This window comes from Papilio polytes, unplaced genomic scaffold (assembly GCF_000836215.1).
Source record: "Papilio polytes unplaced genomic scaffold, Ppol_1.0 DF824024.1, whole genome shotgun sequence".
NCBI lineage: Eukaryota > Metazoa > Arthropoda > Insecta > Lepidoptera > Papilionidae > Papilio > Papilio polytes.
In genome coordinates, this window is record NW_013525180.1 from 635,864 (window position 1) to 653,826 (window position 17,963).

The window sequence follows — 17,963 nt, forward strand, 5'->3', positions numbered from 1 at the left end:
GTGCCAGAACTGGTTTGCAAAATTTAGATCCGGCAATTTTAATATCGAAGATGCACCACGGTCTGGAAGGCCGGTCGAAGCTGACTAAGATGCGTTAAAGCATTAGTTGATGCAAATCGGCGAATAACCACACGAGAGATCGGTGAGAGATTAAATTTGTCGAATTCGACTGTTCATCGCCATGTCTTTATAGTATGTTTATAAACTGTCTTTCATGTTCCCCAAAAAAAACGAAATGACTTTCCGAACAACCTATTAATTATGAGTTTAACCACACTCTCTTAGATCAATCCCGCATGAATTGGAAAATATAAGATTTTTAATTGTATAATCTATTACCAATTATCTTACAACTTCATCATCATCACCACCACCACCATAATCATCATCATTATTATCATGGTCGTGATCATGATCATCATCATCAGTTCACTACGCATCCTAATCCTAATAATATGCGCATATTCGTTATAAGAAACTATACATTTCCAATTTCAAATAACGAAGAGGGATTTCACACAATCAGTAATTGGTTAGTCAAATGTGATGCTGTATATATTGACCTAAGACACAGACGGTCGGCCTACAAATCGTACACACGAATTGAAACGAAGCACTACAGATTCTAAACACCTGTAAAACAACATACTGACTGATTATAGATTTACATTTACAGACAGATTTACATAAAAAATGTAAATAAATCTTACTAAAATTATAAATGCGAAAGTTTTAACAGTGGTAGTGCCCGTTTTAACATCTTAGCACGAATGGGCCGGCACGCCCGGTGTAATACCACGACCACACAGAAGACAGACGTGAAATGGAAGCAATTCCGTGTTTCGTCTGATGAGTGTGGTGCCGGAGGCCTAATTTAAGTCCTTTTCTTTTTACCATCCTTTTCTTATAAGGAGAGGTTGGGAAGGGGAAGTGGATCTGACGGTGGAGGAGATGCATAGGAAGGGGAAATATCCTCTTTATGTGCGTCTCCTCCTCCGTCGTATAAGGGTAGGCAACGCATCTGCAATTGCGGTTGTCTATGGGCAGCGGTCGCCTCGCCATTTTGGCGGATTCTAGTGGCCGCTTGCTCATTTGCCACCTTATGTTATAAAAAAAAATGGATGGTGAGATCCACGCTGGCCAAAGCTACAATACAATATAATAATAGTCCTGTCTATGCTTCGATCAAAATTTTAATTTTTAATCATTTAAAGACAATATCAATTCATAACAAACAAAAACCAATCATACTTCATACTAATCATACTAATATTATAAATGCGAAAGTTTTTATGGGTGGATGGATATTTGATAAAATTTGTAGCCTAAACGGTTCTAATTATTTCGATCAAGTTTGGTGTAAATGTAGAGGATAGTCTGGAATAACACATAGGCTACTCACTTTTTTTGTTAATCGTGGAATTAACGGCGATTAACGAGGGCGTCGTGGGCGGCGTGGTCTTTCATATTCATTATATTTGATTTTTCTTATTATTACGTATCTAAAAGACAAAAGAACATCGCTAAAAAGTTTCATTTTATACCATGTTTTTAAGATCAACATGTCTTTTAATCTACAATACAATAGATCTATCGTGATATAAGCTTTGATCTCAAACGAAAAAATACAACAAATATGTGCCTTCCCACCGCGGGGAGCGAGCCTCCACCAAGATGGATGCCAGAGCGGGAAATACCCGTTGAACTATTCCAATTTAGAAAGTTTCCTTTTGGTAAAGTGACTGCTTCAGCTTGTTCCGAAATCGTCCCGAAAAATTGGCCACTGATACTGCCGGATTGTATGGCATCGTATGCGTACAGTCGAAAAGATAATGTCCAAGTTATTTAATGCGACTTAAAAATACTGCTGTAGCTTTGTTTATCGTTGTAATAGACGTAAAAGGTGAATTTAGTTTCGTTCTAAAAGTATCATATTGTTGTATACGCGTTGTACCGTTGCGAAAACTGTTCCTGGCCACTTTTAAATACGATGTCATTTTTTTAAAACAAAAATCTTCCTTTGTTTATAACCACAAAGGGTTCTCTGGCATTCTCTTTTGAATGTTACCGAGAAATTGTTGGAAATGTTAAAGTTGTTATTTCCTTTACATTTAAATTTTCAGTTATGTGGTGCTCATTAGTGAAGAAAGCTGCCGGCTTTAGGTCGCTGAAGCGAAAACGCTTAAAGCGGTCTTCGGGTGAGAAAACCTTCTGTGATTTATTAAAGCAATTTATATTTTTCTTACGCTAACTTTCCATTCCTTTGTATAGATTCGCGGCCCGAATTAGTTTACACCTTTATAGAGCAGGCTGTTCAACCTGGAGCTCAGGTTGCGTTGAAATGTTCAGCTGTTGGTGAACCTCCGCCTAGGTTTAGATGGACTCTAGATGGGCAACTCATACCACCTCATCATGGGTACGTGAAATGTGAAATTTTATATGCTTAATGATAAAGATCATCAGAAATTAAACAATACAAATTCTTAAATTTTAACACTAGCGCTGCGATCACGGAAGGTCATGAGAATGGTCCGACTGGGATAGGATCAAGCAACAATTATATCCTCTCCACATTATCGCTCAGCAGCGCGAGGGTTGAGCACGGCGGTCGGTATGAGTGTAGAGCTACCAACACTCACGGCTCCGTGGCACATGCAGCAAGACTCAATGTTTATGGTAAGATCAGGCTAAATTCAAGTAGTTTACTACCAGAAAGGAAACATATTAGGTCTTCATTATAGAACATCACTATTATCATCAAAAAACACTTTAACCTGTGTTCTTTCAAATAAATATTATATTATTTACCTTCATAAACATAGGATACATTTGTAGTACAAAAAAGGTGTACTAAACTGCCTGAAATGTTAGAGATTTTTTGCTTATAAGAAATCTTTTCCGCTGTTTTTCTATTAAAAAAGGTAAATGACTTCATTCAGGGCCTCCGTATATACGCGCCATGAATCCCGTTAAGGCTGTTGCGGGTTCAGATATAACTATTTGGTGCCCGTATTATGGATTCCCCATAGAGTAAGTACCCTTTTACGATTTTTATTTATTTAAATATCTTTCTTCAGCTTACAAATATTTCTGATTTTATTTATTTGTAGATTACGTTATTATATTTGTAACGTATGCCGTATAAAGGTCAATAACTTTCGTCTTGGCGTATCTATCGAAAGATAACTTTCTAAGAAGTTTCTTTGAAAGAAATATATCTTGGGCATGAGTTCCATAAACTTGAAACCTACTGACCCTCTTAGTTCATTTCCTAGTTTCAGTTAAATTCTAATAAAAATAATAATGAAATCCAATGAGACAACAGTAGCATACTAATTTCAGCTCAGTTAAATGGGAAGGTGGTGCCGGCGCAGACCCTAGATACCATCAGGTGGACGGTCAGCTGACCATCACAAATGTCGACCGGAATCGAGACAAAGGCGGCTGGATTTGTTCAGTATTGACACCCGGTGGGGAGTTAGCCAGGCGGGAGGTTTGATGCATTCAATATTTCTCAATTAAGAAGTCTAAAGATTACATAGAGATAGGTCCATATATGAAAAATTGCATTAGGCTGCTCTCTGAAGTGACTAAGGACTTTTATAGACTAAGATTGTCGCCACAGATAGTGCGGCGGCAATGAGACAGACATAATATCCGTGCGACTGATTGACGTTACCGTATTGCATAGTACTATGTATGCTGTGCAGTATATAAGATTTTCTTCATGTACAATATAGGTACAAGTGTCAGTGGTATCACCGCCGGTGCTGTCTCCTATCGTGTTCCCACCTGGTCTGAGATCGGGCGACCGCTCGCAGCTGACCTGCACCGTCACCTCGGGTGATATGCCCGTTTATTTTTCTTGGCTCAAGGATCAAATGCCAATTTCCAGCGTGTTGCAGGTAAACCAAGAACCAATAATGTCCGTAATCATGATTTTCTCTTGCAAGAAACGAGTATAGGAATTACTTGATCAGTCTGTAAAAAAAATGTCGATCGATTGCTATGGCGTCTTCTAGGTCTGTTATATTTGAGCCAAATGGATTTAACCGCGGATGAAGTTTTGAGACCGAATATTGATTTTGGTATAAAGGTTTCCGTTACTTTAAAATCTATTTAACTATTAATTCCAACAAATTTAAATGGATAAATTGCTATTTATGGTATTATTTTAGGTCGATGAGCGTGGCGCTGAATTTTACAGTATGCTTTTATTCAAAAGTTTGACAGCCGCTCATAGCGGTATGTACACGTGTGTTGTAACCAACACCGCCGGCAAAGCAAACACTTCCGCTGAATTGGCTATTAAAGGTATGTTTATTATCGATTTCACGTTGCCTTGTGTAGTTTGGATGTTTTGATACCAAGATTTAAATGTCACTCACAAACGTGCACTAAACTTTTACTAATGTTTAATTATATTAGATATTGATTTTGTTTAAAGAACGAAGAATTTATAAACGGTGCCGTAATTTATATTTCATATGATTATGTTATTCATGTTTTTTTAATGTACTTGAAGATTCATATGTATTACTATTTTTTAGTACCTCCGTATTGGCAAATGGAACCATCTGATGCCGCAGTCTTACTTAATGGATCTCTTACTATCAGCTGTGAGGCTAGAGGACATCCCTCTCCTATCATATATTGGACTAAATTTTCTGGTATGATAAGTAACATGTATATTTTTATTTAAGGATACTTAAAATTCAATATTACGAGAATCCTATAGTAACATAGGGACTCTGAGAGCGTCAGAATTTTTACAATATTTATTGACATTATCTGGCAATATTTGATGTGTATAACCATAAAAATATATCTTTTATAATTAACAATGATTTCTTAATTCTGTTGTTTCTTTATAAGGTAGTACAGAAACAACGCTGGGTGGAGTATCCGATCCGGTTGTCCTTAATAATGGTTCATTAAGATTAGAATCTGCGAGAGCCGAACATTCTGGAAAATATCGCTGTAGAGCGGATAATGGAGTTGCTCCGCCGTTGTCAAAAACCCTTACTATACATGTAAACGGTAAGAACTTGCATGTAATTGTTAACTAAGTTTGTGTAGACATATAAGTTGATAAAGAATGGGGTCAAAGTTCCCTTAAATAAGTACGCCAAGGGAATTTGTTGCAGTGCTACGAAAAAGCGTAGGCCTCAATAAAGATCTACGACGTATGGATTTAAGGCTACGTCTTCTATAGCGTAGATCTAAACGTAGTATTACGTGAATGGTATGTTTTTAGAACCAGCAAGATTTGAAACTCCGTCGGTGAATGTGACAGCTAAACTCGGAGACACAGTGAGGCTGGCGTGCGTGGCGCGCGGAGACAACCCACTCTCTATGACTTGGAGTACTTCAGGACGAGCATTACCTAACTCTGATTACCGGTAGGAATAGTAAAGAGGTTTCTATTGTTAGCTTACCTATGGTCTTGTGCTGTTTATCTTATTCAAATTACATTTGGTGTGAAGAAGGATTTTTTAATTGGAAGTTTATAAGAATTAAATTTTAAATATTAATGTTTTCTCCTATTTTAGGATGAGTATCTCAGAGACTCGCAGTGCTGAAGGCTTGAGAAGTGAGTTGGTATTAGAGAGAGCTGATAGACGAGATTCTGGTGTTTACCGATGTCAAGCATCAAATCCGTATGGCCGGTCCGACCATTTCGTACATCTTGGTGTTCAAGGTATGAACTAACCATAATAAAATGAAACTTTAAATATTAGATTTTCAATTATTGAAAAAACAATGACTTTCTAGTCGTTTGACCGTAGATTTGTTTTGTAGAGCCTCCAGAACCTCCAGCAAATTTCCGTGTATTAGAAACAACGTCCCGTTCCGTTCGGCTACAATGGCGAAGACCGTACGACGGCAACTCGCCCGTACTGGGCTATGTCGTACAATACAGGAAGCACGATTCCACCAGCCCGGACTCTTGGAGAGACGCCGATACACACAACGTGTCTGTTTCCGCTCATTCTGTTGATACTTATACCGAGTAAGTCAATTCAAATATACTCGTTTGTGTATAAAAAAAAACTGAATTTAATCTTAAAATTGGTTAGTTTACAGTTAATTTATTTACTTTTCTTTTAATATTAATCACAATAACTTAAGTTAAGAAGAGAAAATGACCCTATGTTCAGTTTCATTTCATCCATTTTAATTTGTAGGGTAGAGGGCGCTACTATATCAGGACTGGAACCTGCCACAGCGTACCTAGTGCGAGCGAGGACTGTAACAGCGCAGTTCGCTTCGAGCCACACGAGGGCGCTGCTCGCGTTAACACTACACGAGCCGCCTGCGCGTGCGCCCATCAGTCTCCGTGCTTCTGCGCCTAGACCTGCCACTGTCGAACTGGCATGGCAGGTAGTCTATCACTTTTATAAAGTTATCCTAATAAGATTTTACCAAAATTTACCTACAAATCTTTATATAGGCTCCTCCAACATCAGCGTGGAACGGAGAACTCCTAGGCTACACGGTGTGGTGGTGGCCGTCAGCTGATGGCTCCATGTCCAGCGGCGCTAATGTTGGAATGGAGTTCGCGACTGTCCGTGGTCAAATCAATAAATACACTATTGAAGGTTTAGAACACTACACGAGGTTAGTAACATTTTTTTTTTGGTTTAAAAAATTATATGCTTTTAAAGGTAATCTGTTCAAGCTATCTAAATATAAGGGACCGGTGATATATTTGTCTGCCATACATAAAAACAAGACGAAAAAAAAACCTTAATACTTGAATGTTAAAGTTTAATTTAAAACTTTATTTTCATTTGCAAATAAATTAATTCATTAAATTAGACACTCGGGTAAAACAAAATGACGATCAAAAAGGCGTGTTATTAATGAGAATCGAGATAAATTGCCTTAATTGCCGTTTTGTTTTCGAATCTCTGTCCCTTGTTTAATGAAATGATTTTTACCGAATTACAGAAAATTGTAACAATTTTTATATACATTTTTAAACAGATACTCCATAAGCGTCAGAGCATTTAACAGTGCGGGCGCGGGGCCGGCCACTGCTCCTGTTAACACTCTCACACAAGAGAGTGGTAAGTATAAAGTCAACAGCTTAGTCCTAACATAGTTTACCCAAGTATAAAAAGCACTTGTCACAATAACATTTTAGATAAACAAAAGAACAAGTTTTTAAAGACATCAAACTAGATTTCGCCCGCGACTTCATCCGTGTGGAACTAAAAAAATAGCCTATGTGTTCTTCTGGACTATCCTCTACATCAATTACAAATTACTTTGATCCGTTCAACAGTTTAGGCCACAAACATCCATCCATCCATCCATTTAAAATTTTACATGTATAATATTTGTAAGAATTACAATGTTTATTTAGTGCCTACGGAGGGTCCACGTGCAGTGCGATGTCGCGCAGTATCGCCTCAAAGTCTGAAAGTGGAATGGTCCCCGCCGCCGGCGCACGCGCATCACGGCGCACTGCTGGGATACAAGTTACTGTATCGCCCTGAACATAGTGAGTGTTTCATTATCAAAATAAAATCAACCAGTGACTTAATTTCTTTTTGCATTGTATGTTTGTAAAGTCCCCCTTATTTCCAAAAAAATGTTTTTACCTGCATAGTAACCAAATTAAATTCGTTCGTTTTCGTGAAAAAGGAAATTCTAGTATCATCCCGATTACGTAAATCAGTAGATGAGGAAAGAGTAATTAAATTATCAAGTTTTCTATAATCATGAACCAGTTATTCAGAAATGTAAGCTAGTTGACTAATAAACAAAATTGGTTTTAAAGCAAGCTTCTCAATTTGTTCGTAGTAAGTTAGTACATTCTAAGCTGAGTGATGGCAGTTGTTTGTCGGCAGCGGCAGATTGGCTGGAATGGGAGGTGCGCGGCGGCGGTGGTCCAAGTGCAGTGGCGGGGGCGGAAGTGAAGAGAGTAGCGGGCGTTGAAACGTTACTACTTGCACTGCGACCGCATATGAATTACACGATACAGGCGTTAGCGTATACTGCAGCGGGTGACGGTGTCCCCGCTCATCCTATACATTGTACTACTCACCAAGATGGTTAGTCTTGTTTACAACGGGAACTTCTTTAAAGCCTTACTGATTATCGCATTAAATTAACAGTTTACATGCATTTTCCATTTAAAGAGGATATTAATGGAAAAAATGGTGTAATTGTAAATTAAAACTACGCAGTCGTAGCAATGTATCGTTTTAAATCTTGTCATGACTTTTTTAGTGCCTGGTCCTCCAGCGGCAGTTAAAGTAGTAGCGACATCTGTGTCATCTTTAGCTGTTAGTTGGTTGCCTCCAAGTCGACCGAATGGACCAATACTATATTATACAGTATTTTATCGAGAACTGGGAAGGTAATTTCAACATCGTTTACTATTAATTCTTTCAAAGTTTATTTTTACGCGGCTAAAACAATTTGGAAATAAACCTGTAGAGAAAGGCCACCGCAAACTACAACAGTTCAGCCAGAAGGGGAAGAATCATCAGTTGGATTAGGTGGATCAACTGAATTAAGATCACTGTCGGAAGGGGCTACTTACGAAGCTTGGGTTGCGGCACATTCAGTGGCAGGCGAAGGTGAGCTATCTGCCCCTCAACCAGCAATGACAACATCTAGAGGTAAGTCTAGTTAAATGCATTTAAAAACTATAACAATGTTCGGTATGTTCTAGTGCTATTACAGTAGCTGATTTTTGTATGAGGAAAATGTATTGCTTACGAATTACAATCATGTGGGTATATAATAATATCAAGAGATATAAATGCCTATCAAGAGTATAAGATCGTCGGTTATATTCTATGTTTGGAACTAAAGTCCATTAAATTATTAAGAAACTTTAGCAATTTAAAAACTTCCTTCAAGTAATTACATAAAAGTTTTTGCAATAAAAAGTAAAGGTTGATAAGAAATTGAATTTCGAATTTTTCAAGTGGTAAAAAGTATCGAGAGTACTGAATATAAATTTAAAGTTGATTAAGATATTGCGTAGTTACAATTCGGATTATTTTAATGAAAATATCTACGGTCACTCAAGACTTACAAAGAAAAAAATTACAATAAAAATTGGGAATGCAACAAAACGTAGTGCATTTTACTAAATTTGATTATTATAATGGTTGTTTTAGCAACAGTCAGACTACTGTCTTTCGGTGTATGGGCGAGAGTGAAATGCGGCAGTTCATTAAAACTGGCCTGCGCATGGCGCGGGGAGCCCGCACCGCGCGCTCGCTGGCTGCGTGGTGACAGACCTGTTACACACGACCCTAGAACACATCTCACACCACACGGACATCTATCAATACACGGTATATATTTTTAACAGGTTACTTTTGTACATAAAACTGCTAAGATAAACTGTTAAGATGAGAAATAGATTATGAAACCGTAATGGAAATAACATTTGTACAGAAGTTGATGCATCAACTTGTGGCAACTATACGTGCGCGGCTCGTAACGCGTTCGGTTCGGAGGAAGTGACGTACCGCGTGGACTGTGCGTCGCCGCCGTCCGCGCCCGCACTTGCCTTGGACCACGCCGCGCATAACGAGGCCAAACTTACTTGGCGCACTACACATCATCCTGCTGCGCCACCACATGGTATCTTTTAAGAGATTGTTATTGATTGTTTCTTCCAGACGTTTTTTAATACAATTCTAGAGGGCAGAATCGATAGTTTATTTTATTACTTAAAGACTTTTGAGGACAAATAAGTTTATTTTTTATCAAGGTTTCACAATATGGTGGATGCGTGTCCGGGATGAGTCGGCCGATAGTATGGATACTGTGAGTTTGCGAAGCGGGGGAGACGAGGAGCGGCGGCTGGAGGCGGGCGGGGAGGCTGCGGGCGCGGTGCTGCGAGCACTCTCTTGCGGGGCCACATATTCTGTCCGGGCGGTGGCGCACTCCAGGGCCGGACCCTCGCCTTCCTCCGCGCCACTACTGGTCCGAACGAAACCTCCAGGTAAAAGGTCATTCGAACACTCAAAAAAACAAATGACGTAACTGTATAAAAGAATTCTCGGCTTTTTAATTCTGAACAGCTCTTATATATTTGATCACTTGTCGGTTTAATGTATGGATAATATTGTAGTGTTAGTCTGGGAAGGCGGAGGAGAAGTGAAAGAGGAGAATGAGCAAGGCGCGGAGGCAGCTGTATGGAGCAACAGCAGCTCTCTAGCGCTGGACGCGAGACGGGCGGTTCGCTGCGGTGCGCGCCTTGTGCGTTTGCAGTGGCGACGCGCGGACTCTTCCAACACCGCCATCTGGAGAGACGCTGACTTAACATCTTTACATCATCATCGTGAGGTAACACAGTACATATTTCAAGTCTTGACTTATACGACACAGAGAAGGTGGAAAACAAAAGTTACCTGATGTTAAAGAGTATACTCGTAGTTAACGTAATCTACGCTATGGGTTCCTTCCAACAGTCATCATAAAATGAACAAGACAAGTTTAATAAGTAGAAGCGAGTAGCAGGACTTTACCTGATAGTACATGAGTACTCCACTGTTTTACTTGTTCTTTGTAAGTAGGTAATACTAGAGTGTTTGATGTATGTTTAGGTGGTGGTGAATGAACTAGCCACAGCGACGTGGTACGCTCTACGCTTGTGGACGGCCACAGAGTCTGCTCGCCACCAAGCTATAATATACGCAGCGACTACAACGCACTCTGGCGGTATATGCTCATATTTATTTATATTTCTTCTTTAAATCAACTTTCATTTTGACATAAACATATTACTTGCTACTATATTAAAAATCTTTTTCTGGGATTCTATATTTTCGGTATAGAATGATAATTCTTTAAGGAACGAAGAATTCAATTCAATTTTAAAATGCAGCTAATTCTCTCATTATTCTGATCATTGAGATATTATATTCCTAATATAATAATGAAGCTTTTATATCATCTAATAGGTACTAATGGGCTCATCTTAAGTTAATTGACATCTTATGCAATAAAGACGACAGCTTTTAACCAATTACTTAACATCCTGCTATCTGTAACACTGTTAAAAGTTTTTCGATAATGTCCCTAATTAGTGATATTATGTACAGTACCGTATTCTGTGTGATTATTTTTATTACCTGTTCGATAAAGATTGCTACACAGTTGGGTAGCCAGGTTGAATAACCTAGGAGCAATGCTACCGCTCTGAATCACGATTGAGTATCGAGTTTCTAATTCGTTTTTTAATTGAGTAATGTATCTTGATACTTTGTTTAGAGAGACTACGTCGGCCAGTGGCGTTTCAATCGGAAGGTGGGTCTGTACCAGCGGCGGGCGGCGTGGCGGACACGGAGCGCGTGCTGGGCGCTGTGTCGCTGGCGTTTGCAGCGCTCGCAGCGCTGGCGGTCGTCGCTTTGCTGCTAGTGTTGTTAGCTAAGCGAAGGTATAAAAGAACAAGGAAAACTTCATAATAGAGCTGTAGGCCTTTTATCTTTACATGTTACACTTTATTAAAAAAATAACAATGATTATTTTGTACAATAAGGTGATCAAATTTCAAAAACTTTTAGAACACTTAAGAAAATTAACGTAATGGATTGTTAAGCGCTTGACAGATTAGGACAGATACTTAAAGAGCAATAGCTTTTAAACGCCGTGTTTTAGTTTTTTTTTTTTTAGATAAAGTGATTTTTACAAACTAACATAAATCAAATGCCGCAGTAGGCAGTGTTAACGGATTTCTAATTATTTACGTCAGATGCTATGGTAGTAAGCAGTTGTTGTTATTCAGTACTCTATGGCCGTGCGGCGGTCCTGTGGACGAGGAGGCGAGACGCTGCAGCCATTCTGTGGCGAGCACCGACAAGTCTGTCTGTCCAGAGCAGCAGAACATCCGAAACTGTCAGCACGACTACAAACATGACAAGCTGTCACCGGCATCAGGTATCATGATACTATTTGTACTAGATACGTTAGATAGATATTTATTTTGCGCATCGTTTATTTATAGTTTGGTTATTGTTTAGTTGGCTGTTTTGATCAGTTCTTAATCCAATTAGACAACTTCGTTGATCACACAAGCCTCTGTCTACTGAACATCAACGGATGTTGCACAAGCAAACTTTGTTTTCGAATGAACTATTTAACTAAATTGATGAACTAAACGAAATTTATTTATACAGCTTTCTATAATACACGGTTAACTTACTAATATATTGTATATCTATATTCATACTAATAAGAACTATAATAATAGGATAAGTAAAGAGGAAAGATTTTGATTTTTGGATTTTTGTATGTATAGAAATAATTAAAAAAACTACTGAGCCGATTTCAAAATTTCCTTCACCAATTAAAAGGTAATTTATCTTTATGTAGCTTAGGGTATATTTTATTATATTTTAACGCGAACGAAGTCACGAGCCAGAGCTAGTTACTAATATATCTTATCAGATGTCTATGAGATAAGTCCATACGCGACTTTCGCGGTGGGAGGAGAGGCGACGGCGGCGACGTTGGACCACACGCTGCAGTTCCGTACGTTCGGACACCGCGACAACGACGCGCCGCCGCACCGCCCGTGCAGGAAGCATCCGCAGAGACACAGGGATAGGGAAGGTAAGTATTCGCTGTTTTCATGCAATGCTACTGCGATGTTTATGAAAGCTCGCAGTATAAGTGACCATTGTGTTAAGTATGACAAAAGCTGTGTTTAGATACAGTGGCCAATTAAGTTATCTGGTTTTTATTGACAACATGATTCTAGCAGTTCTCATGTTGTATGCATCCTTCCTCTATAATAAAACTGAACTAAAATAAAATCATTATAAATTAGTATAGTAGAAGTAAATCTTCTTCTTCGTAATAATAGTGTAAAAAACTGTGTCAGTTAATAACACAAAGTGAGTAAAATATTACAAACAGATGACTGCGGATTTCTCATGAAATTTGCATATTTTCATTTAGTTGATGCAATAATCTTGAATAGGAAAATGTGAAAGTTTCAGCGTTGAAAGAACACATTGCAGGTATTTAATTATAAAAGTTAGGAGACGGAACTAAAAGTCGTATCGTATATTATTTTTTACATCTACAACAAAGAGTAAATCCATTATATCAGACAGATTAATTTACCCTTAATGATTACTTAACGACTCTGAGTGGGGTAGTTAAGTATGTGTAGTGACGTGAATTATTTTCGCAGTAGAGAAGCATCATTCAGAGTGCGAGTTGCAGCAGCTAAGCCGCTATGAGAAGGTGCGTCCGCGTCACTGCGCCACCTCCTACTGCGTGCCGCTGCCACACCACGGTACGTTATTACTAGTATGGTATTATATTATCTGTGCTAATACCTACAAAATATTAAAGTATAATGCGCGGTTTACATTTGGCCAATACCGTTGGACAGCGGCGCCGATACATAGATTGTATGGATTTGTAAAATTTAACGTCCACTCTGTACAAGTTGATTTTGAGTCCAGTTATTGAGTGCTAGTAATCAACTGTACTGGCTAAGTGTAAGCCGCGCTGATTGCTTTTGTTGAAATGACACAATTTGACATCTTTTATTTAACTTAGGAATAAACTGAGTATAAGCAAATATTAATACAAACTTTGATACTCAGTTTATTCTTAAGTTTTACTTTCATGTTGATTTTGAAAGTTTTTATTCTATCAAATTTTAATAAGGAAACCTTTTGAATAATAGAACATACTGTATAATTTAGTAAACGATTGTAATCTATTCCTTTAGAAATGTCATTTAACGTTATAGATCCTCATTTTAATAATAAATTTTAGCAGCAATTTCATTTATATTCAAATAAATGTCCGTTACCTGGCAGTAATGAGTATAATTTAAAGACTTACTGGAATGGAATTAAACATTTAAGAATGACTCACTTAAAATTAATGGTCATCTTAAATGAAATGCGGCGTTCCTGCGAATTTGTATATCACAAGTTGCCGTAATTTTTGTTTCGCTATGAAATATATTTACCTTATACTCTAAAAGATCTATATCTATACTATAATAATATTAAAAAATAGGAAATATTTGTGTTTTTGTATAACTCAAACACTACTGGGCTTATTTAAAAAAATCTTTCATCATTTAAAAACTTCGTTATCGCTTCTATTAACATAGCTATATTTTTTTGTTGTTTTTTAATTTTACACCGAAGAACTCGCGAGTTACAGCTAGTTTTAAATATGGTCATAATAAATAAATAAATAAGTAAATAAAATAACATTTAATCTTATCACCACTACAACACAATTTGGAATAAGAGAAAAAAAAACACACACACACACAACAAAGTAATTAAAAAATAATAATAATAATAATAATAAACACGTAATTAACAGGACAAACAAAATAATTGAAATGTGTATGCAGTGCTGACCGGATTGGGTCCTCGCTCAGCAATAAATGCTGGATGCTTCTGATCGAAGCACCCAGCGCTGATCTTCCTAACGTTCCAATAATGAATGTTAATGTAGCAAACACAAGCGGCAGTGCGGGCGGCGGGGGCAGCGGCGGGGGCTTCTCCGAGGTGTACGCTGGGGACTCCAGCGTGGAATCCGGCCCTGGCTCGCTGTCGCCGCGAACACATCACGAGCACAGCTAACGCCATAAGGACCGATCGAATAAGGACACCATATCTAGGTAGCCTAGGCACTAGATTTAAGACTCGATAAAATTATCTTTGAAATAAAAAAAAAATAACGATAGATTCTACATCGATTCTACATTCGAATTTTAAATTCAGACGTTTAAAAATCAAATTCAGACGAATAATTATAACGGATGATGGCTATGATTTGAAAAGGTTTGAATTTTAGAAAAAAAGGCGTCAGACTTTATCTACTAGATACTACCCTGCTTTTACCAATAATATTAATATAGACGACATCTAATTTACAAACGTAGATTTTTTGGATAATAAATATTATGTCAGATATTACATTTAAACATCTTTGAAACAGAAAGGTTTTTGAAGGTTCCCCTCTAAGAATAAAATTGTATGTTTCAAAATCGTAATATTTATATGAACTTTTTATATTGCTCAAAAGTCCTTCTGATCTTAGAATTTTTTAGCTCAATAACTTAAGTAAACTTACGCTGCCAGTAGCTATATTTTATATTTGCTCAAGAATTTTTGGTAAATGTTTAGTTTGCTAAATTAACTTTTACATACAAATTTTCTGATATATTTTTAAATATCTATACTAAAAATAAACTTTTAATTAATAACATCTACACAACTGTATTAATGTGCCAAAATATAATTTGATTTCAAACTGTAATAATAAAAACTACTTACACATAATATTTATAGTCTAACCAAGAATGTAAAAACCATGGCCAAGAGTCGCTTAATTCGGATTCTTTTTTACGTCACTTTTCAATGTACACAAAGAAATTAATTAATTTTTCCGAAATATGACAAAGGTGTCATATTTTTGGCCAAGCTAAGCTATTAATTATGTTCTAGAATCGCATTTAATTATTACTATCTGCTTATAATACAATAAACCTAAGATTTGACTATGTTTAACTGCCATTTTGCAATAGGTAATAGATTTATCTTAAGTGTACAACCGTTTTGTACGTTGTCTATTCATAAAATATTAGATCATGTACAATCGGGGAATCTGGCGGTGTTCCACTTTTAAAAGCTAGTCCTTTCAACACATTAAAACGACGACACACACAATAACCAATAGGATGTAGGTTTTAATGTGAAAAAAGCCGGTTAGTGGTAAAAGACTAATTGCATTTCTACTTCTTAGCTACCTTATTGTTTATTTATAAGAGGCGAAGTTTGCCTCGTAAGGAATAAGGCTGTAAAACACCGCAGATTTCCACGACTGTACCTTTTTAACTTTGTCGTATTCATGTCAATAGTATAGTTGTGAAATTAGCAAGTTAATTAGTATATTTGAATTCAATAGAATTGAGAAAATATAACGACTTATCTAAATTTGACCTTTATTTAAAAGATTAGTTACAAAGAAAGGTCATCAATTTAAATACTGATAATTCTCCATAATAACAAATAATAGAAGACATTGCCAGCCAATCTTACTAATATTATAAATGCGAAAGTTTAGATGGATGGATGGATGGATGGATGGATGGATGGATGGATGGATGGATGGATGTTAGCGTTTGTAGCCTAAACGGCTTGACGGATCTCCATGAAATTTGGCACAGGTTCAGAGCATAGTCTGGAAGAACACATAGGCTACTTTTTATCCCGGGAATAGTTACGGTTCCCGTGGGATTCATTAATTTAGTTTTTAATGTTCTCTCGATCATTCTGCAACGGTTTAACATATCTTATTGAAATTTGGCACAGATATAAAACAAAGTCTGGAGTACACATGAGATAAGCTTCATCCCAGAGAAATGTCCAGTTCACGAGGGATACGTAGCTTTTTGTAATTTATATAGTTCGTATGTTTTCTAATACCACGCGGACGAAGTCGCGGGCAACAGCTCGTATATTATAATTTATCATTTCTATTGAATTCCATTAGTAGTTTAAAATAACCCTCATGTTCGAGTCGTTAGTTGATAAAACTGTACATAAACCTCTAGTCAGACTGACATTATCTACTTATATGTATATTATATAAGAGCTTATATGTAAATAAGTCTGTAGATACCAACAATGGTCTAGTCAATTTTTATTAAATGTTTCACAATATAATTGTAACATGTAAATAATAATTGTTCTATGTGAGAATTTGTTTTATTGTAATATATTATTTATCGGATATTGTTGTTTTATTCAAAACATAACCCGTAATAATAACAATGTTAAAGAACCCTTGTTTAGCATCAGGGGAATACTTGTAGAAATATTGTCGCATTGCCAACATACAAATAAAAATTGTATTATTGTACAGTTTCCATTGTTATAATTATACACATCAAATTACCTTTTAGAACAAAAAAAGCTTGTCTATTATTGAATAATTTTTTCCAAATATCCGTCCAATCGAAATCAAAAAATAGTTAGGAAGCTAACTTAAAACATTTATGACTATGTTCTATATCTCTGATAAATTTCATCGAGATCCAATTTCGGAGATACGTAATAGAAACATTCAGCGATCCATCCAAACTTCCGCAATTATTAAATTTATTATTAATTAACTTGACGCGATGATTTTAATCTAATTAATAATACATATCACCTATTGAGAAATCACTTTCTATCTACACTTTTATCACTTAAATGAACGAATTATTCTGTGAGAAGAATCGTTACGTGAAAATTTAATGCAAGCTTTATTAAGGAATAATTAAATTTCGATTGCCTCTAGACGTGAATTTGTCCCGCTGTCAACTTAAAAACATACTGTCCCTCTTTTTTTATTTGTGCGGATAAAAATAATATCATTACAGTTTTATACTCCATATATCTTTATTTCTTATACTCTAGACAATACTTTTTACATGATTTGATATAAAAAAAAAGAAAATGAATTATATAAAAATAGAGCACCACCGGCTGCGGAATCCGAGTACAGTTTACAGTTACAGTACAGTTATTGTTAGAGAAAACAATTTTCATTTCGTTCATTAAAATCGTTGCTTTAGTTAATCTATTCTGTTCTTTGCTAAGTTGTTCCAAAATAAATGTAATGTAGTCTTGAATTAAAAAATTAAAACGTTATAGAAAGCGTAGTTTAATTAATAAATAACTCAATAAAATATATAATATATCAAAGAGTATCGTGTTACATAATTAGAAACTGCCTCTATATAGCCTCGGATATTTCAATCGGTTCGCAAACACTCGTAATATTAGGTCAGCCACTTTACGCTCATTCAATAAATCAATTCAAATTTATTTACAATTCAGTATTTATATTTATAAAACTAAATTAAAAGCGAGACAAAAATGTTAACTTAATTATATTAACATTTTTGGATTATATTTATCACATATACCGGTATGAAATAAAGAGTTTTT

At 36.5% G+C, this 17,963-nt stretch overlaps 2 protein-coding genes across 2 annotated transcripts in view; both read left to right on the forward strand.

Moving 5' to 3' along the window:
* LOC106100912 (Down syndrome cell adhesion molecule-like protein Dscam2) overlaps positions 1 to 8,057 on the forward strand; it is a 49,660-nt gene extending 41,603 nt beyond the window's left edge. The window contains exons 8-24 of the mRNA XM_013279976.1: positions 2,124 to 2,198; positions 2,272 to 2,416; positions 2,501 to 2,676; positions 2,940 to 3,030; positions 3,343 to 3,493; positions 3,741 to 3,905; positions 4,179 to 4,314; positions 4,551 to 4,670; positions 4,876 to 5,040; positions 5,258 to 5,402; positions 5,553 to 5,701; positions 5,803 to 6,013; positions 6,189 to 6,384; positions 6,455 to 6,621; positions 6,991 to 7,073; positions 7,373 to 7,510; positions 7,846 to 8,057. Of these exons, the coding sequence (XP_013135430.1) occupies positions 2,124 to 2,198; positions 2,272 to 2,416; positions 2,501 to 2,676; positions 2,940 to 3,030; positions 3,343 to 3,493; positions 3,741 to 3,905; positions 4,179 to 4,314; positions 4,551 to 4,670; positions 4,876 to 5,040; positions 5,258 to 5,402; positions 5,553 to 5,701; positions 5,803 to 6,013; positions 6,189 to 6,384; positions 6,455 to 6,621; positions 6,991 to 7,073; positions 7,373 to 7,510; positions 7,846 to 7,928 (2,396 nt within the window). The 3' untranslated portion in view covers positions 7,929 to 8,057. The remainder of the gene's footprint in view (positions 1 to 2,123; positions 2,199 to 2,271; positions 2,417 to 2,500; positions 2,677 to 2,939; positions 3,031 to 3,342; positions 3,494 to 3,740; positions 3,906 to 4,178; positions 4,315 to 4,550; positions 4,671 to 4,875; positions 5,041 to 5,257; positions 5,403 to 5,552; positions 5,702 to 5,802; positions 6,014 to 6,188; positions 6,385 to 6,454; positions 6,622 to 6,990; positions 7,074 to 7,372; positions 7,511 to 7,845) is intronic.
* LOC106100913 (Down syndrome cell adhesion molecule-like protein 1 homolog) lies at positions 7,976 to 14,975 on the forward strand. Its single transcript, XM_013279978.1, has 13 exons — positions 7,976 to 8,063; positions 8,242 to 8,371; positions 8,452 to 8,636; positions 9,144 to 9,323; positions 9,427 to 9,615; positions 9,746 to 9,979; positions 10,109 to 10,323; positions 10,584 to 10,698; positions 11,251 to 11,416; positions 11,765 to 11,916; positions 12,427 to 12,591; positions 13,181 to 13,282; positions 14,476 to 14,975. The coding sequence occupies exons 1-13, from the start codon at positions 7,976 to 7,978 to the stop codon at positions 14,601 to 14,603; spliced, it is 2,049 nt and encodes a 682-aa protein (XP_013135432.1). The 3' UTR covers positions 14,604 to 14,975.
* The last annotated feature ends 2,988 nt before the right edge of the window (positions 14,976 to 17,963 follow it).

Coding starts and splice junctions, on each gene's coding strand:
- LOC106100913 (XM_013279978.1), top strand. CDS start 7,976: ATGAATTACACGATACAGGCGTTAGCGTATACTGCAGCGGGTGACGGT. Junction 9,324..9,426: donor CGGACATCTATCAATACACG/GTATATATTTTT, acceptor ACATTTGTACAG/AAGTTGATGCATCAACTTGT. Junction 9,980..10,108: donor GGTCCGAACGAAACCTCCAG/GTAAAAGGTCAT, acceptor ATAATATTGTAG/TGTTAGTCTGGGAAGGCGGA.